At 40.3% G+C, this 15,514-nt stretch overlaps 1 protein-coding gene across 1 annotated transcript; it reads left to right on the forward strand.

Moving 5' to 3' along the window:
* Window positions 1-11,312: 11,312 nt before the first annotated feature.
* LOC126783538 (protein VAPYRIN-LIKE-like) lies at window positions 11,313-12,881 on the forward strand. Its single transcript, XM_050509020.1, has one exon. It carries the CDS (start codon window positions 11,448-11,450, stop codon window positions 12,855-12,857), a length of 1,410 nt encoding a protein of 469 aa, XP_050364977.1. The 5' UTR covers window positions 11,313-11,447; the 3' UTR covers window positions 12,858-12,881.
* Window positions 12,882-15,514: the final 2,633 nt, after the last annotated feature.

The raw sequence follows: 15,514 nt of genomic DNA on the forward strand, positions 1-15,514 counted from the left end.
ATAACACCTTTGGGAGTTTCTGAGCCCAAAGTCTGGTGGCCTCGTTGAGGCGTTTTTTTAGGTTCTGCTTGTTGAGTTTTTTTATGGCTTCGACCTGGCCATTAGTCTGAGGGTGTGCTGGGGAAGCATACAAGATGGTCATGCCATTATTATGGACAAACGCCCTGAACCTGTCATTGTCGAACTGGGTGCCATTGTCCATGACAAAAGCCTCAGGGATACGGAGTCGGCAGTAGACAGAACGCCATAAGAAGTTAATCACTTGGTCCGTGGTGATCTTTGCCATTTGTTCTACCTCTATCCACTTGGTGTGGTAGTCTACTGCCACAATGACATACTTGAATTGCCCTGGGGCGACCGGGAGTTCCCCAATCAAGTCAAATCCCCACTGTGCGAAAGGGACTGGGGAGATGATAACTGAGAGCGGGACAGACGGGCGACGAATGTAGTTTCCATACTGGTGGCATTATATACACGCCCAACCTTAATCATGGGCCAGTAATACCCGGTTCAAAGGGAATTAAAGGCTAGGTTCCGTGCTCCTGCATGATTGCCGCACACCCCACCATGCAACTCATTCAACATCTGTCGGCCTTGTTCCGGGGCCAAACATTTGAGCCGTGGGAAATACTGACCGCGCCGGTTAAAGTTTTCAATCTCGAACTTTGTAGAGGGCGGCCTTACGCCGTAGATATTTCAATTCGGTTTCGTCGAGCGACAATTGTCTGGTTGTCAAGTAGGCGATAAAAGGGTACATCCACGATGGTGGGGGAGCTTGCTCGATGGTGATGATCTCCGAATAGGATTGGGAGATGCCGGCTGTTCTAGAATTTCCACATGCACGGCGGGCATCGCCACCTCCAGCTTAGAGGTAGCTAGTCGGGCGAGCGCATCCACTTTAGCATTCTTAGCTCGGGCGAATTTTAAAGTGGTTGAATTTCCGGAGCAGCGGCCCAGCGAAATTTTGGTATGAGGTGAGCTGGGGCAGGTTGGATTGGTAGCTCTCATCAACTTGGTTGACCACAAATTGAGAGTCGTTGTAAATCCGGACATTGGTGACCTCTAATTCTCGACACGACTAGATCTCGGCGATCAACACCTCATACTGGGCTGTATTTTTGGAGGCATCAAACCAGAACCGGAGAGCATAAAGATATTCATTCCATTTCGGGTCAATGATGATCACACTTGTGCTGCTACAGTTTTTGTTAGCCGAGTCATTGATATAAAGTTCCCACACCGGCGCCAGTGTGGCTGCCGTTGTGTCGAGATATGTGGCACTCTCTACGGGGATAAACTCCGCAATGAAATCGATCGAGGCCTGTCCTTTTAGCATAGTCTGGGACCTAAATCGAATATCAAATTCTCCAAGCTCAACCGCTCATTTTACCAATTGCTCCAACATTTCTGGCTTTTGAAGTACCAGGCGTAATGGTTGGTTGATCATTACATAGATAGTATGGGCCTAGAAGTATTGTTGAAGGCATCGGGCGGTGGTGATTAGTGCTAAGGCGAGTTTCTCGATTTCATGATACCTGGTATCGGGGTCATTCAGACCTTTGCCGCTGTAATATACCAAGAGTTCCTTGGTTTCTTCCCGTTGGACTAGGGTGGAGCTCACTGCTGTTTGAAAAACCGCCAAGTATAGGAATAAAATTTCCCCATGCACTGGGATTGACAATGTCGGGACTGACCCTAGGTACTCCTTGAGACGGAGAAAAGCATGCTCATGTTCTGGGTCCCAGGTGATATCTTTCATTTGCTGAGTCCGAAGTAATTGGAAAAATGGTGCACACTTATCCGCCAGGCGTGAGATGAAGCGGGCGAGGGCTACCACTCGGCGGGCGAGGCATTTGACTTCATTCCTGGTTGATAGCAACTTCATGTCCATTATTTCTTAGACCTTTTCGGGGTTAGCCTCGATGCCTCTTTCGCTTACCATGAAGCCTAAGAATTTACCTCCGGCTACGCCCATCACATACCTCATGCCGTAGTGGAGGAGAATGTAGAATACCTTGGCGAGGTTGGCGATATGTCCCTCTGGCGTTTTGCTCTTAATGACCATGTCATCCACATATATCTCCATATTCTCGCCTATTTCTTTTTCAAACATTCGAGTGACTGCCCTCTAGTAGGTTGCCCCGGCATTTTTTAAGCCGAACGGCATGACCTTATAGCAATATAGTCCCTTATCAGTCACGAAGGCAGTGTCCTTTTGGTGATCTGGGTGCATCTTGATTTGGTTGTAGCCCGAGTAGGCGTCTAAGAAACTCAGGAGCCCAAAACCGGTGCTTATGTCTACCAGCTGGTCTATATGAGAGAGTGGGAAGCTGTCAATCGGGTAGACCAGGTTAAGGTTGTGTAGTCCACACACATTCGCCATGAGCCATTTAGCTTCTTAACCATCACCACGTTAGAGACCCTCTTGTGGTAGTTGACCTCTCGGATGAACTTGAAGTCCCAGAGTCGCCCGACCTCGGCCTGAATCGCCTGATACTTCTCTTGGTCAAAGGCCAGGTGCTTTTGAAGCACTGGCCTAGACCCCAATAAGATATTTAACATGCGGGAGATGAAGTCGGTGGAGATTTCGGGCATGTCCGCATATGACCAGGCGAAGACGTGTTGATGTTCCCATATATATGCCACCAGCTGGTTCCTGAGACTTGGCCCTAAACCTATTTTGATATGGATCTTCCATTCCGGATGCATGTTCAATAGGTTTACCCATTCGGTCTCCTCGACGGCCGCCGGACGTGCCCGCGGGGGGTGTTTAGCGGCCTTCTTCCTTTGCACTTTCGAGATCTCTTGTCCTGTTGAGACCTCTTCCCGGGGATCATCAATGGCCTCCGTTGGGGTCACTGGCAGCATCTCATACGCTCTTCATCCCGCCAAGATGAGGTCGAGATGGTTCTAAAGTGTGTCGATCTCATCTCCTTTGATTGTCAGGATCCTGCCTAGGGTTGACACCTTCAGCATAAGCATGTGACCGATGATTATACATTGCAGACCCCTATAAGGAACTAGGTGGTGATCCATGTTTGCTTCTCCCCTGAACCAAGCGTTAGGGTCATACAGTCAGAGCCGAGGGGCTGCACAATCTCTCCGGAAAAGCTGACCAACGGGTTGTGATTGTTGTAGAGTTTTGCCCGGTCTCGCTTGAGCTTGCGATAACAGTAGGCGAACATAGCACTGATCGTTGCCCGGTGTCCATTAGCACCATTCGACACGAGTAATGGTCGACCTGTGTAGTTATCATCAACGGGTCGATCTAGGAAGCTCGAATGGGCGCTTCCCCTCTGGAGAATTGGATCGTGTCCCAGGTAGCCGGTGCAGCTTTGACACCCTGGCTGAGCTCGTAGAGCTCTAAAGTCTGTTGCCTTTTATCCGAGTTGTGGGGCGAAGCTTGTGAACAGTACTTTCGTAAAAATCATAAATTTGCTCGACAGTAAATATTATTAATGTTTCGGTATTTATGGTTTTACGTAACGATTATAAATCCACTTCTATCTATTTTTAGGTGATCGATACATCACGTAAAGGATTCACTTTCGGAATTGTGGAAATTATGCTCAAGATTTTACGGTGAGTAAAATCTCACAATGACGAATCTACCCTTGCGGAGATTCAGGAATATGCTAAAGTTTAAAGAATGAACTATGATATGTATTTGATATAGTGGATTGTGTATGTGTATAAATGGTAATTACGTACATATATATGGTTTGCTATATTATATAGTATCGTAATTTCCGTTGTGAATAAGTTCATTTTGGTGATGAGATTTATATATCGAGCATGTTGATTCGATTTGTACAATATAATGTGGTGATTATTGTATGTGGTTTAACATGGAGTTTGTTAAAACGTTTTTGTCTTCGGACGTGTTTATGTCTTCGGACGTGTTGTTGGACGTGTTTATGTCTTCGGATGTGTTGTTGTCTTCGGACGTGTTTTTGTCTTCGGACGTGTTTATATCTTCGGACGTGTTTTTCTGTCTTCGGACCGGTTTTCCGACATGTTAGCATGTCGGAACCTAGCCTTTGGCCGGACGAAAGTTACGATACAGTTAGAGCTCTAGTCTGTTTGCCGGGGTACTGCATAAGAGGTAACAGATGGGTTATCGGCTTATGAGTACCCATATTTTTGATATTGGGTAACATGTGGTTGTCCAATGTCGGCGGTGTATTACATGAGGGGTAACAGAGGTGTACCGGCGCTCATGTGTACCCATATTATAAATGCATTTGGGTTAACAGAGGGGTTGCCCAACTTCTTATGAGCATATATATTTTCACATTATTAGACCACCAGATGGGCCGTCTAATGAGTCATGAGTGCATTTATAATTGATGATTTGTGGATTTTCGTATATATTTTTAAGCGCGACGTATTTGTTGTTTTACTTATACGAGCTGCAAAGCTTACTGGGTTTGTGTTTACAATCCCGGTGCACGATGGTGTAGGGGATAATTCCGCAGGTGTGGATTAGCGGAAATCGACGGAGCACTCTGAGGACTCGAAGTTATTTTTATCCTATCTTGTGGTGAGGATTTGTGTGGATTTATGTGAGGATGTGTGTGGATTTATGTGAGGATTTGTGTGAGGATTTTTACATTTTCATTTGATATAATGTTAAATTATAAATTTGGTTTGTAATAATCTTTTTGGATGAGTTGTTCTATGAACTCAGTAATGATCCGCGGTAACATTAAAGTGATTTCGATTTATTGAGATCGTTTTAGAGTTTTCATGACTTCGAAATTTGAGTTTCATGCTCGAAATTTGAGTTTCATGCTCGAAATTTTGGGGTCATGACACTCTCTCTCTCTCTCTTTCTCTCATGCTAATTGTTACATATTCGGTGCTCAAACTCAAGTAGGATACAGCGAATTTATTTGCCTTGTGCTGTTAAAGTTGTTCTCGTATGAGGTATTTAGGTTGAAGTTTTCATGATATCTGCTTCCATTATTATTATTATTTGTTTCGGTCAAGAACTGCTTCCGTTAGTACTTATTATGTGTTCTTGTTCGTCTACCGTTTGTGGAGTACAATTATATATGATGTGCAGTTTTGTCATCAGGAAATAAATAAACAGATATACTTATATACATAATTAATAGATATTGTGTTTTTGTGATTGTCTTCGGAATGAGATTTTGATAATTTAGTCTCTTTAAATGTATAAACAGCACGTATACTTACCAAAATCAACACTATGAAGGAAAGCGAAAATCGAGAATGGTCGGATCTCCCTCCTAAACTTCTTTCACATCGAGATTGGTCGGATATCCCTCCTGAACTTCTTTCACTGATAGCAGAACGTGCAGGCCCGTTCGAGCTTCTGAGTTTCTTTCGTGTCTGTAAGGCTTGCTATTCTGCTTCGTCCACTGCGTTAGCTCACATCGTTGAAGATGAATTAAACCAAAGACCTTGGTTTCTACTGTATGAGGAAAAATTTCCAGAGTGTCAGTTGCTAACTGAAAATGGTAAGAAGTTCACGATGAGTCTCCCTGAACTGAATGGAACCACTTGCCTTGCAACATACCATGGATGGCATGGCTTCTTTTATTCAAACAAGGAGGTTCCGTGTTCTACTTTCATGTCTTCTCGCACCAGAGAATAGACCTTTCTGGCAGTCTCGGCACTCATCACCGATCATGTTGCAGCAGTTTCTTCGCCTCCAACTTCCCAAGATTGTGTGATTTGTGTCGCTAACCGCAGCAATGATGCTGAATTGGATGCCAAGGTACTTCACATTGGACAAGATCAAGCTTGGAATGGATCAAAGCATTCTCATCCTCGAGTTGGAACAACTGCGATCAGTCTGCATATTATCACGGCGGAAAGTTCTGCTTTTTTTATGATGGACCTGATCATTTTAGCCGGATGCCCATAGTTATTGAAAACCAAACTCACCACTGGAGATATGAGGAACTACCAATAATAACCGAGGAACTACCAATAATAACCAAACTCACCAACATCGTGTGGTTGGTGCTGACTCCGTTAAGTTGGAGACCAAGGTCAAGACCGTGAGGAACAAGCTGGGATTGAAAGAGGGTGTTCCAATTTCTACTTGTGGGACAATTAAAACCTTACAAGATGGTGGTAAGAAGATTATCTTTAATGAGAGCATTATCAAAGGCAACCATAAGATAATATATAGGGTTCATTCTCGGGGTGCTGCTGCTACTGATCAGGAGAATCATGCTGTTCTAAACTACCTGATCCATTTGTTTTCTTTTTCCTTTGATTTTGAATCGTTGGTGCATGTTTATGTCAATTGGTACTTTATTCGTTCTAATTCGATTAATTAGTTCATTTAGTTGCGTGTTCATTGTTGGTAATCTCATTCTTATTCGTACGTGCTAATCTAGCTAGGGCCGGGCATAAAAAGTTGTAATCCTGATCTTGTTCCAAAATTTTTCAGGACGGGACGGGACTAAAGTCTAAGAACGTTAGTCACGTCCCATTTCATTACGGTGGGATGAGAAGCAGAATGAATAGATCTTATCTCACTTAGTCACGTCTCATCCCGTTATTAAATGTCTTATAATCTCAACCATTAAATATTTCATCATCATTATTCATTTATAATTCTTAGGGTTGAAATTGTTGGTATTGTTAGTATTTATGAATGAACTTCGAATATTTTTGGGTTTTTTGTTCTGTTGGGGTCGAAATTGAGGATCATAGTGTTGGCCGGTTTTGGGCTTGATGATCAAGTCTCCCCCTTCTGAGTTGCAAGACTAGGCCCAAAGTCTCCCTTGGAAGACCTTGTTGTGATATTATAAAGGCTCTCGGCATGATAAATCACAAAAGACACTTAGTGGTGTGCTTGGTGTGGGAGCTAGGACCTTACGAGTGTAACAAGGTGTGAGCTCATCATGATGGAAGGCTTAATGTGGTTAAGGTTAGTAGCTAGGTGGTACAAATGTGGCTGTTTAGGATGGTTGATATGGTAATATCTAAGGGACACAAAGATGGTTGTTTGGGATGGTAGTATGGTGGTAGAGTTAGTTGTCTATGAAGAGAGTGGTGGTGGTTTGCCTAAAGATCGAGTGGGTTGTGCATGAAGAGAATGGTAGTGGATTTGCTTGTAAGAGTTGGTGTTCGTTGCATGTGGGAGTTAGGCCTCTCCTCTCTTGGCACTGTAGTGCCCCTTATATAAGGTCCTTGATGAATGATGGAGGGTAGTATGATAACCCATGATTAGGTGGTGATCCAAGGGTCACGTCTATCATAACCCTCTCAGGACTAATGACCTCGGTCTCTAACTAAGCTATTCTTGGTTAGGAGGTTGGTACAAAAATGGGTCTCGGGTTTAGCTCAAGCTAATAAGGTGAAATCATGGAGGCATAGATTTTGGCTTGAGGTGACATGTGATACTTGATGTTTTGATGAGATACCCGATACAAACCTATGTGTGGGAAGTCCAAATTCAAGTTCGGTCCTCGGCTCCCGAGATGCCTCACATTTGGCTTCCTCATGCCTCGTAAAATACTGTGACCTTCCACTACGATAAACGTTTACCCTCAAATTCTCTATAAAATTGGTGTGCATTTTTGGGTATCAACATGTTCCATTTTGTCATATTGGTACCTTGGTTCATTTCTTTGAAGATAAACAAATCTCAGTTGATGTTCTCATTTATATATAATACGAGTTATATGATATAGATGAAGAGACTTCGTGTATTGCAAATCTCTATGAACTCAACAATCAGAGCATTGTTGATCTTATAGAGAAAATGTAGTTATATATGTTTTTCTTATACGATAACATCTGAATTTTCATATACGATATCTATAATTCTATAATTCGAATAATTAATTTAATTTTATGATAATTAAACCTAATGTATCGAAAGTGGATGATGAAAGACATTTGGAACAATCTTTTATATTTCTTATGTTATAATAATTCGTAGTAGAATATTTATTTGTATGTGAGAAATTGAATATTTATTAATTAAAGTCGGGGAATGTGGGATAGACCTGGTCCTATCCAGATCCCGAGGGGATTGATCCCTATGATGCATTCTTGAAAACACAAGTCACGTCTTGAATTCAAAAAGTAGAACGGAACGCGGGACTAATCTCATCTCGTCTCGTGCCCACCCATAAATCTAGCTCATTCTTTGATATACTAATTATCCTTGCATTTGAGTTTTATGTTAACCCATATGTCATTATACTTTCACGAATCACGATGTTATTGTTTTCACAGTCAATTATATTTCAGTTGTTTAGGCCATCTCCAACCCAAAAGACTATTTGTAGCTCCTGGGCTATATTGTGACACACTAAATCAGTATTATTCATCGATTTAACATCAACGTCTCTAACTCAAGGATGCTACGATGTAGTCTTTTAATATATTTTTAATGTGTTATGCACCTTTTAATTTCTACATAATAATTTAATTTTAAACTTTATTTTTATAAATGATAAATTTAAAAATGTATTATGTTAAAATTGTATTTCATAAAAATTAAAATTACATGAAATTTAACTAATTAAAATAAAAATTATCTTATATTAAACGATTACTTTTTTAAATTAAAATTAAAATTACACGACAACTTAACTAATTTAACTTTCATAAAATTATATTTAATGGTTAAAAATATTAGTACTCATAATTATTCAATGTATCAGTTATATATCCGAATAATAGTCATTTGCATGTATATTTAATTATACTTATTTCCGAAAACAAAGTTGGAAATTATTCGTTCTATTTTACATGATTATTATTTGTCGCTTTTATTTGTAAAGTACAAATTAAATTCGAGTTTAGTGTTATAGTATATTATTTTAACAATAAAAAATAAATTTTGAGGCGGCACTCACATGTGCTAGTGTGCCACAAAAGTGTGATAGAAGTAGCCAAAAATGGCTATTTCATCTCCAACCCATGGGTTATTATGCCACAATTCCCAAATTGTAGCACACTTTGTCACAAACTGATGGGCTAGTGTGCGCCAAAAGTAGCCCGAAAAGGTCAGAAATAACAAGTTTGGGCTACTTCTGGCATACTAGCACATGTGGATCCCGCCTCAAAAATTATTTTATATTATTGTTTTAGTGATTAATTTCATAAATACATAACAACATTGTTTAGTGAATATATATATTTTATTATTTGAAAAAAATTATATTTCTCTTTGTTGAAATAATATACTACAACATTAAACTTGAATTAAAGTTGTATTTGTATAGTGTACTCCTTAAACATACAACAACACTATCGATATAATACTAATAATTTTTAATGAACAAACAAACAGTAATCACTTATTAAAACTAATAATTTTTAACTAAATTACAAATAAAAGTGGCAAATATAGCAATCATTTAAAATAGAGCGAATAGTTTTTTACCATGCAAAAATATAGTCAACATGAGTTATTTCCGTCATCCGATGATGCCTATTTTCCGGAAATGCCGACCGATACACTAAATGATTATGATTAATAATATTTTATAACTATTATTTATGTAATTTAAATTAGTTAAATTTCATGTCATATTAATTTATATGAAATAAAAATAAAAAAATTAATATTTTTTCATAATACATTTATTAAATTTATCATTTATAAGAGTAAAGTTGTAATTAAATAATAATATATAAATTAAAAGATATTAATCCATTAAAAAAATATTGAAGAGCTACATTATAGCACACTTGGTTGAAGACGATTGATATCACATTGATAAATAGTACTACTTTAGTGTACTACAATGTAACTCATGAGTTACAAATAGTCCTATGGGTTGAAGATAGCCTTAGCTTCTTCTTAAATTCAATTTATTTATTTCTATTTAGTTATAAATCTTTTGATAAAAAGGAAGTCAAACCAAAAGTAAATCTTGTGCCAAATTTGTGCACCTTTTTACCTAAAACTGGGCTAAATCCTTCTGAAAACATAGATTACCAGTACGGCAGAACCTGATGTTTTCTTTTTTATAGTATCAAATAGCAGAATATGCTAACTATGCTTTTTTATGCACAACTAGTCAACTATTAAACGAAAAGCTCACTAAAATCAATAGAAGGAACAAACATGAAATGCAACATTACAAAACCAATAAGATTACAAAACCAACGAGATGACACTAATCATCATATTTAACTATATATAATTAGCTTGTATATGACGAAAATAACTACACTTAGTGGTATATATGGTTTCAGTAGATCAAACAAATGATGATGTCTGTTATGGACAGGAAGCATCCAATGAGTGGTCCATAATTCATATATTTTTTTGCTAATGATAGGTGGCTCCTAAGAAATGACAGCATCCCATTATATTTAGAGCATTTGTTATAGGCGTTAAGCTTATCACTACGACATTTGTTACGAGTCAAAGGTCAATGATTGTCACATATGTTTATTCATTAACATGAGAATACTTTGTAACAATCCAACTGGTAAAACAAGATATGTCACTCTCGATCTCTTCTACACTTCTGTCTACATGCAACAAGGCTCTCCATGAGATTGATTTCTGTATCTTCACGATTCACAACTGTATGTTTCGTGGCACAACATATTGTATTATACTCTTTTGCCATCCAAATTCTCATTTATCAGAGGATCCGGAATTTTATAAATTGACCAATTGTAGTGTGTGATGAAAAACTAATTTTAGCAGTTGATCATTTTAAATTTTCTTTTTTGAATAGGCTAAGACTTGGAGGCCATAAGATCATGTTAACTCCTCGGCTCGTTATATTCTAGTAGTATGTAATCAAGGGACCTGTAAGCGCACCAAATTCTACTCCATTCTCTTTCCACAAAAAAAAAAATCTACTCCATTCAATTGCGACCAGTATGCTGAGAAGAAACTAACGCTATAATAGGATGACTCGGATCCCATTTCATGATGTTCCATTAAATACTGTTTCTCTTCGTGAACATCATTGTCCCCTCCCCCAGGTTAATGGTCTCTCACCTAATAATTCATTAACAAAATGATCTGACTTCGTGGGAATTTTATCACAAAGTGCGTTCAACTTTGAAACCGTACCACAGAACCAAATCGGTCATCGAGTTGAAGGTTCAACACAAATGTTACTGATCCAGATCGAAATGGTAATGCCCTACCTTTGAAGGTTGTTTGGGTCTTCGATCCTCCATATTCAAACCAGACCGAGCCAACAACGACCCTCTCATTTTCAAAGTCCCCCGCCTTCCCAAAAGTCCCAAAACCTAAACAACGCAAGCCAATAATATAATCAAACCCTATTAACAATTCCAACCCCGCAAACACGAATATAGTAATAAAAACCCTCTTAATTTCCCGAAAGCGAAGGGAGGCGAATCAAACCACATTGCTCACCTCACAGTTTTTCTTCATCTTCTTCAGTTCATTCCATACCAAACCAGACAAAACTCACGAAGATCAGCTGCAGAGTTTGAGTTTCTCTCTAGCCATGGACAGATTGGTGAAAGCCGACGTGAAGGAAGTGGAGTTATGTTTCAAAAGAGATCAAAAGTGCAGCACGACTTTTAGACTCAGCAACCTCATGCACACCATGTCCGTCGCAGTTAACCTAACCACCACAAACCCATCTCTCTTCTCCTTCACACAGCCCTACTCTATCATCCCTCCTCTCTCTTCTTTCTCCTACACCCTTCTCCTTTCTCAGCCCTCTGCGCACCCCCCTCTCCCTAGCACCGTCCCTAACGACGTCATCAACGTCAAGGCCTCGATGCTGCCGACGGGCAAGGCGGGACCGGAAGATCTCCGCCGCCTTTTCGCGAAGCCGGGCCAGCACGTTTTCCGAGACGCCACCATACCTATCTGGTTTGTTGGGCCACACGTGGTGGAGTCTCTCATATCTCAGCGGAATCAGATCTCCGACTTCGGTGTCTTCTTCGACAGAGCGGTTTCTGGGTGCTCTGGATCTGAGCTCACGGGGCTTCTCGGTCCCGCAATAGCTTCCGGCGACTCGAACTTGGTTTCGAGCTTGATCGACGCCGGTGGAGATGTGAATAAGAAAGTTTCGGATTTCGGGTGTTTGTTGTCTCTGGCTGTTCGGAGCGGGAGTGTTGAAGTTGCTAAGATTCTGATAGCTTCAGGATGTAAATTCGATAGCTCGGTTCTGCACGACGCGGTGGCAATGAATAGGGTCGATCTAGTGGAGATTATGTGCGAGAGTTTCCCGGAACTTGACGTCAACTGGGTTGACTCCGACTGCCGGACTTCGATTCACATAGCAGCGGGGAATGGCCACGTGGAGATGTTGAAGTTTTGTGTTTCTGTCGGAGGTAGTGTGGAGGTATGGGACCGGAAGGGGTGGACTCCGCTCCATTGCGCCGCGGAGAAGGGTCACTTGGAGCCGACTAAGTTTTTGTTGGAGTGTTCTAATGTGAAATATGTTATTACCAAGAATGGAAAGACAGCTTTCGACCTCGCAGCCGAAAATGGTCACTTGAATTTGCTCAGTCTTCTCCGATTCGACGACGTTTTGCTCAGGGCGGCGAGGCTGGACGACGCTCACGGCCTAAAGAGTTGCCTTGCGGAAGGGGCAGAGGTGAACGGGAGGGACCAAAATGGTTGGACCCCTTTGCATAGGGCCGCATTTAAGGGCAGAATTGAGTGTGTCAAGGTGCTGCTCAATCACGGTGCTCAGCTGGATGTGGTAGACAATGCGGGCTACACGCCACTGCATTGCGCGGTGGAGGCGGGGCATGTTCAAGTAGCTCTTTTGTTGGTGGCTCATGGGGCTCGAGCCAATATGAAGAGCCTCGAGGGGATTTTGTCTCCGGTTAGCTTGGATCGGTTTAAGAACCACCCTGCTCTTGTTTATCCTGTTTGTCATGAAAAGGAGAGGGCTTGAGAAATGGAAACCAAGTAGTACTAATTAATGTGTTTGGGGATGAACTTTATGCAAATCTGACATATGTGTATATATTTTTGTTGATTCCGTGTTTCTTAAATTTTCCAATTCGATCTGGCCAAAGCCTTACGAAGTTCTTGAATAATGTATATACTACAAGCTAGTCTGCGAGTGGTTGATGAAGCATGGTCTATAAATTCATGACATGGGCCTGCTGTTGCAATCGCGTTGTTATAAGTTATAACATGGGACTATGATGGCTCAATCACGGTTTAAAATTCGGATTTCATTTTTTGGGTTTGTGTATGGTGCTCCAATGCGTGCGATGTAATGTGAAATTATGTAGTTAACAATTGATTTAGTTTACTTATTTGACTTCATTCACTTGCAATAATAACCACAAAATTTCGAATGTGAAGCATTATTTCTTTTACCTTTACTATATTTCATTAGACAGCTTTGATCAAGTGTGGAGATAAATCGACACATGATATTTCATATATATGAAATATTATTTAGTTGCAATCAGCCTGCAATCGTAATATGTATGCGTTTAATTTCTTTATTTTACTGAGATTTGTAGAGCGGGTGTGCAAGATAACCACTTAATTGTCAGCAGAGGTTGTAGAACTTGCAAACTATAACTTCGAACATGTCAAAAATGGAAGGAAACCATTGTTAGACATTTCCCCACAACCGGCCACCAGCAAGCCAAATGTGGATGACCCTGTAACATGTTGGCCGTGTCGAAACAATATCTATTACAAGTTCAAGGCAACGTTTGTTAACCGCCTACTCTCCGAGAGCCCAGAGTCTTTAACGTAATAGTGGCGAAGGTGAAAATCTTTAACCTTATGCACGTGTAGGTCACGTGTTGTGTGCTTCTCCATTACCAGAACTCAGTCGGTTTATTTGTTCAGGGTTTACTATAGATCGAAAGCTCACCAAGGAAGGAGGTTGATTGATCGAGTAAGGCATCGTAAAGCAGTCGCCGATTGAATTAGGCATTGTTTAGATGGAACCTAACCCATGAATGAATCCACCTCTAGTCAACACCATTAAAATCCACTCACTTTTCTCTTCAAAAATCATACATGTCGATCGAACATGCAGCTTTTTCTCAATTAAATCGAAATTGGGGCAGCGATGTGTAATTGTAGAACTCCGGCAAGCTATTCAACCTCATACTGGTAAGACTAGCTATATAGCTTCATACTCAGCTCAATTGTTTCACTAATTTCTCGAAATCAAAAGCTTACGAATTCAACCTCACCCTCTGGTTGCTCTATCTACAACTTCGTCGGCGCCATAGTTGAGATCTCTGAAACCTTCTCTTGCCGCTTGTTGGAGAATAAAAATTTCGGAAGAGATATCGGCCAACAAAAATCTCACTCTTTTGATCTTCGAGAAGCTCTAGACGCAACCATCATGATAGATTTTGGGGGAGAAGTATTTGCAAAACAGAAAGACACTCTGACGTCCAAGTCAGTGTCGATCTAAGCAGGTGTAAGAAATATAAATTGGATTGATACTTGTTACCGTTACAATGATCTCTCTCTTCATTCAGTGATTGCTCGGCATCATTCTATCCTTCGATCCTATCATTTGATCCCCTTTTCGTATCTCCAAGTTTATGAATGTACACTCCTAGTAAAAAAAACTTTCACACTGATTTTACTCACACTGACTATCATAAATTTGTGTGAGATATCAAATCACACAATTAACCGTGTAAAATGAGTATACGTGGGCCCACACACAATCTCTAAACTAACAATACACACAAAAATTAGTGTGTGATAAGAATACACACAAAAATCAGTGTGTGTTGTGATAAGAATACACACAAAAAACAGTGTGTTATACTCTTTTAAATATTTATTTACTCCAACAACTAACCCTAAACTTCACACATAGATTTCAGTGTTCAATATAGCTTATTTTTCACAAAATTCTGTGTGTAATACTGATTAAAACCATAACAAATCCTTTCTAAATGAGCCAACTCCAATCTTTAAGCGCCAAACAGAAAATTTGGGTTTCAATTTTGAATTTATTTGAGATTTTTTTTGTGTATGTTCGGTTTGCCCCAAATCCCATTTATCCATCGAAAACTCATCCTCCCCCATAACCTCTGCCTCATTGAAATCTTTCTCTCTCTCGGCTACCTCAACATCGACTACTTCACTCCCACTCCAATCCAAATCTTAGAAACCCTAACCTTCCTCCACCTCCCTAACCTCCCTCACTCCAACCTTTGATGTCCTCCGAGCCGCCGTATGCTTCGATCCCCTCCTCCAGCTCTCGCTCTAGATCGAACAACGCCCGATTGCCCCAAATCTAAATTCTTCTCCATCGTTCTCCCTCCTCACCTCACCGTTGACATCTCGGATTTCGACGCCGTCGTGAAATCGGAGGTAATTTGATATATTCAGAGTTGAAGACCATATCAGATTAGAAATTGCTCGATTATTTTATAGCTTGTTGAATCCTGCAGTTGAATAAGAGGATTGTTCATTTCTTTTTCTGTTTTTGATGGATTTGTTGATTGAGTACAAGCTATTAGGTGTTGTTAGCTTCCAGCTTATTATGTACCAGCAATTTGTTGATTTGAATATGTGCTTACTTTGATGCTAATTTAGTGAAGCATATTATTA

The sequence above is a fragment of the Argentina anserina genome, chromosome 2 (genome assembly GCF_933775445.1).
Source record: "Argentina anserina chromosome 2, drPotAnse1.1, whole genome shotgun sequence".
NCBI lineage: Eukaryota > Viridiplantae > Streptophyta > Magnoliopsida > Rosales > Rosaceae > Argentina > Argentina anserina.

Excerpts from the sequence above, each read along its gene's own strand:
- LOC126783538 (XM_050509020.1), top strand. The coding sequence starts at position 11,448 with ATGGACAGATTGGTGAAAGCCGACGTGAAGGAAGTGGAGTTATGTTTC.